The sequence below is a fragment of the Mesoplodon densirostris genome, chromosome 1 (genome assembly GCF_025265405.1).
Source record: "Mesoplodon densirostris isolate mMesDen1 chromosome 1, mMesDen1 primary haplotype, whole genome shotgun sequence".
Taxonomy (NCBI): Eukaryota; Metazoa; Chordata; class Mammalia; order Artiodactyla; family Ziphiidae; genus Mesoplodon; species Mesoplodon densirostris.
The window spans coordinates 87,392,185-87,397,163 of NC_082661.1; the positions used below are offsets into that span (position 1 = coordinate 87,392,185).

At 46.7% G+C, this 4,979-nt stretch overlaps 1 protein-coding gene and 1 long non-coding RNA gene across 2 annotated transcripts in view; both read right to left on the reverse strand.

Annotated features, from left to right (window-relative positions):
* LOC132494448 (uncharacterized) overlaps positions 1–4,979 on the reverse strand; it is a 5,078-nt gene continuing 99 nt past the window's right edge. Inside the window, exons 2-3 of the long non-coding RNA XR_009533066.1 lie at positions 1,145–1,281; positions 1–68 (exon numbers count right to left, since the gene is read on the reverse strand). This is a non-coding gene — a long non-coding RNA (uncharacterized LOC132494448). The remainder of the gene's footprint in view (positions 69–1,144; positions 1,282–4,979) is intronic.
* Positions 2,152–2,772, reverse strand: SMIM43 (small integral membrane protein 43). The gene has a single exon (XM_060105561.1). It carries the CDS (start codon positions 2,405–2,407, stop codon positions 2,216–2,218), a length of 192 nt encoding a protein of 63 aa, XP_059961544.1. The 5' UTR covers positions 2,408–2,772; the 3' UTR covers positions 2,152–2,215.

A 4,979-nucleotide genomic window follows, 5' to 3' on the forward strand; every position in this document is an offset into this window, starting at 1 on the left:
CCTGAGTTCTCTATAGTCTCCTGTCTAGAAGAGTCAGGGGTGATTTAAACCTCTGGACACCAGTGGCGCTGCTAGGAAGAATAAAGGATTATAAAATCAAAACAAGCAGGTGGTTAAAACAATTTGCATTCTGGTTATTTATAAAGTATGAAGGGATTGTTTTCCATCCTTATAAACTATTATTGCTTATTAATTACTCACACACTCATCTTAAAAGTCCATATTACCATACAACTGTATAACTACATGTCACTGCAGAGGTGTCAACCAATTAGAGAACTACTGTGCAAAGTACAATTTAGAATCACGGCAGTTGATTCTGAGATTCAAACTGGGAATTCAAATCGAGTCTTATTATACCTCCAATAAAGAGAGGTGTGTGTATGTGTATATATGTGTATGTATATATATATGTACATGTGTTCATATACACACATATGCGTGTATATATGTATATATACATATGTATTTGAATTTGCTTATGACATTATATTTAAAATAAACCACTCACTTCATTAACAACAGTTCTATTCTAGTAAAGTGAAATAGGAAAGCAGGAAATTATCTGAATGTCAGGCCAAAACTTCCCCCATAAATATTCACACAAGTGAGACTATTTTTCCTTCTCTCGAATTATTAAAATAATTGTCTTCCACTTCACTTTCATATTATCAACTTAGGCAACGCTTATTGTTTCATTGTTTTTAGCCTTTCTACATGGTCTGTCTTTGTGTCTAAAATTAATAAACGTTTTCCGTGTTACAGTCACAACAGGAACAGCTTATCTTATCCTAAACATGACTGAACCCAAATCTTCCCTTACTGAAGACAAATTGTATCTGCATTACATATTTCAACTTCAAGAACCCCTGCACACTGTTTTCCAAAAGAGCATATTTATTAAAATTGCAATCACTTCTCACATCCCATTCTAATTATTATGATCCTCTATCTAGACACTGTACTAGGTTAGGAATCAGTTTGGCTCCCTGGTTCCAGTAGAAGCTCACTGGTTCTGAGTGGGAAAGAGCCCTTTATTTCATTGCACCCATTTCCTCCATCCTAAGCTCTCACTTTTTAAAGGCCCTGGGTCTTCAAAAGTTTACCCAGGGACAAAGTGAAACCAAGGGTGCTCCCTGCTTACCATCGCAGAAAACGTCCATCTCTGGTGTTTCCAGCCCGGTTACCCGGTTGTAACTGCGTCCGCGGTCCTCCACACCCCAGCCCAGAGCAGTAGCTCGGCTCCAGAACTTCAGACGGCATAAACCGAGGAAAAAGCATCTGGAAGATGAAGTTACTTCCCAGACTAACATTGCCCAGAGCGTTCTTAGGGCACCTGGTGAGCAGTTTACTCATGCCCGTCAATCTTCCCGAAGATGTTCGAATCACGCAGGACAGCCTACATTCTTCCTGTCCTTTCCCCGTTGCCCTACAATGCTTAAACTGCCTCCTTTCTCCAGCCCTCCATGGCAACTCCAAGGACTCTCCCAATGGCTCCCACTCTAACGCTCACCCTCCTGCTGTTTCAGACTCTAAACCTACCGCAGCGGCAATCCGCAGGCTCCTACGGGGTTGGCGTCTAGAATAGGAGTAGGGATCAAGAGAAAGAGGAGATTCCCCATTAAAAAAAATGGGCCCCTGAGTCCTCGCTCCTTGGCACCGCCAGCTGAATCCCATTTAGCATCTCCGAAGCACAAAGATAATTAAAGCAGTGTTTGGAATACTCCGAGTGCGCCCTGTTTCTTCCTGCCTCCTGTCCCAAAGGTTAGGATGACATTCGATTTTGTTTGGAAGCGGCTTGACTGAATTACCTGAATAATTTAGCGTTGTACCCCTTGGGTACAAGATGAATAGCAGTTGGACTGGAAGAAGAGCGTGCAGGGGCTCAAAGCCATTCTGGCTCCAAAAGCTAAACTTCTCTTTTCTGCATCTTTCCCTGCCCCGGAAAAGCTTAGGGTCCCTCCCTAAGAGCACAGCACCAGCCCAGACCCCAGACACCCGCCGTCCCTGACATCCCCGCGCGCCGCGAGCCCCTAGCCTCCCGGAGGAGCGGAGAAACTCGCCCCTTTGCCAACCCCTCCCACGCCCAAACGGACCTGCCAGCGAGGCAGCCGAGCCTGGCCCTCGAACCCGGGCGGCCAGAGAATCGAGGCCGAGACCCAGCTCGGTGCCCGAACAGCTCCATGCCCTCCTGCCAGTGTCCGCGCGGCGCCGGTCACACCCCCTGCTCTTGCGAGAAGCCCCAAGGCTCCCGGTGCAGCGAGAGGCGCCCGGGCTGGAGCGCCCCGGCAGTGCTGGCCACGGAGTTCTTCAGCTGCTTGATGACTACGAAGAGCAGGAGGAAAAGTAAGAAGAGCAGAAAGAAGAAGAGCGCCAGGTAGAGCAGAAAGTTGAACTCCCACTCCATGCTGAAGGCGCCGGCTCTCAGGGGCCGTGCGCGCTCCGCACCCGTTGCCTCCGGCCTGCAAAGCGCAGCCTGCCGCGTCCCACCTCCGGTCTCCCCGCGCCGGCGCTCGGGCGCCTCGCCTTGGACAACGGCTCCGGGGTCCACCCTCGGCCTCCTCCAGCTCGGAGGAAACGCGCCAAGGAGCTGGGGTGATCCCGGCTCCCACCCTCCCGGTAGGCACGACAGCCTGTCTACGCTGAGATCCTCTCCTGAGCTCTTGGGAACGCGAGTTGATTTTTCTAGGCTCAGCCTCCCGGAGGGTGTTAGGGCTGGTGTTTTGCTAATGATCTTACGGTCGCCACCCGCAACATCCAGTGGGGTCTCTAGCCCCCTCCCTTCCTAATTAATTTGTTTCATTATTTTCCCTTGTTCAGGCTTTCCCAAAGGGCAGGCGATGCCATGGCCCAGAGACCCCAAAGTATCAAAGGGGACAGTGAAGGTGGGGTCTAAAGTGCTGTGGGATGACTTAAGGGCGCCTGAGTGAATGCCAGGTCAAGCTGCCTTGCTCTTCAGAGTTGCAGATGCACTCAGTATAGAGTGCACATTTTTGTGGATAACAATAGGAAAAAAATGTTAGAAAAGCATTAGATTTATTTAGAAAAGCATTAAAGAGAAAATGCATTTCAAGTTATATTGTACAAAGCCCTCCAATGTTAACTTAGAGTTCAATTTCTTTGGTGGAAAACAAAACAACACAACAATTTACTTAAAGTGCTCGCTTAAGCCCCTAACACCTTTCTGTAGTGGATTAAGATCACCCACAGCCCATATGGTGCAGCTCTGAAAGAAATCCAGTTGAACTCTTGCTGTGTAACAAATTACCCAAAAACTAAGTGGCTTAAAACAGCATAAACATTGGTCATCTCTCAGTTTCTGTGGCTCAATACTTTGGGAGCACTTAGGTGGGTGATTTTGACTTGGGGTTTCTTATGAGATTCAGTCAGGTGTTAGCCAAGGTGGCTGTCATCTGAAAGCTTGTCTGGAGCTGGAGAATCCACTTCCTAGGTGGCTCACTTACATGGCTGCCAAGTAGTGCTGGCTGTTGGTAGGAGGCCTCAGTTCCTTCCAATGTGGGCTTCTCCACAGGGCTGCTTGGGTGTCTGCACAACCCTCTGCTGACTTCCCCCAGAGCACAAGAGCTGAGAGCACTTCCCCCAGTGATCCAAAAGAACAAGGCAGAAGCTGCAGTGCCATTTATGGCTGGCTTCAGAAGTCATATACCATCATTCCTGCAGTATCCTACTGGTCACAAGGCCAGCCCTCTTCGATGTAGGGGTCCAAGGACATGAACACCAGGGGGTAAAGATCATTGGTGGCCATCTTGGGGTCTGACTATCAAAGCTGCTAAAGCAATGGGTTATCATTGCCCACTCTATGAGCCTCCAACTTTATTTCATTCTTTATTTGTGAAGATACAGGAGAGGCCCCTGGAATGAATTTGGGGAATAAGGCCTGACATACACATCCCAGATTATTTAATGGGCTGCTTATAATAAATGGCTCTCCCAGTGATGGCAGGGGGTTCAAAGAAGCAGGATGGTATGGAAAAAGCTGTGAACTGGAAGTCTCAAGGACCCAATTCTAGTCTCAGCTCCACGTGTCAGTGGTCACTTCAGCTCTCTGACTCTCCGTCCCCTCACCTGTAACATACCTTGTTTACCTTTTCCTTGGATTTGTTGTGAGGATCAAAAATGAGTGGGATGTTGAGTAAGAATGTGTTCTCCTAAGTAAATGCCAGGCATTATTATTATTCTTTTACTGAGAGTTCCCAGTGTTATAGACTGCTGTGCAAAATTCCCAGGTCCCAGGCCTCTCCACCAAACATCCTACTGTGTAAGGAATCTCTCAGATCTCTCAATCTCTCTCTCAATAACATTACTGATCCACCTCATGGGCAGTGGTATGCTGGAACTGGCTCAAAGATTTTCTCAAAAATTTTGCAAGGCATTTGCTAAATACAGCTATGATTAAAAATTAAATTGTATAAACTTACAATTAAATTATGTTAACAAAGGTAATAAATACTCAAAACTCATCACTTCCTCATTGTCTCACCACATTTTACTATCATCTATGCACTTGAGATTATTTACATCTGTTGTAGCTGTATGGCTGAAACGTTATACAGTAGTATGTTACTGTGTATTTCCAACTGTGCTCAGATGTCATGTAGTATCATGAAATTGGCCACAGTAGGGGTATTTGCCCTGTGGAAATGTACAAGTGCTACAAATCAGGGCCAGAGAGCCAGATGTTAAACACTTACCACAGAGTTACTGAGGAAAATTTGAAGTCTTATACAAGTAAAGCAGAGATCTGTGATTTTTCTGACTATCCAGAATCTACACACCTCCACTCTAGGCACCACATATTCCTACTGGTAGAATTTTCCATTGTATGTAATCTTGGCAAGAGGACAGATCCCAGTGACTGCTTTCCATTGCCACCTCCCGTTATGGAAACCAAGGGGGTCAGAGATATCTTTTACCCACTCCTGATACAGTGCAGGGAGGAGGGAAGGAAGAGCCATGCC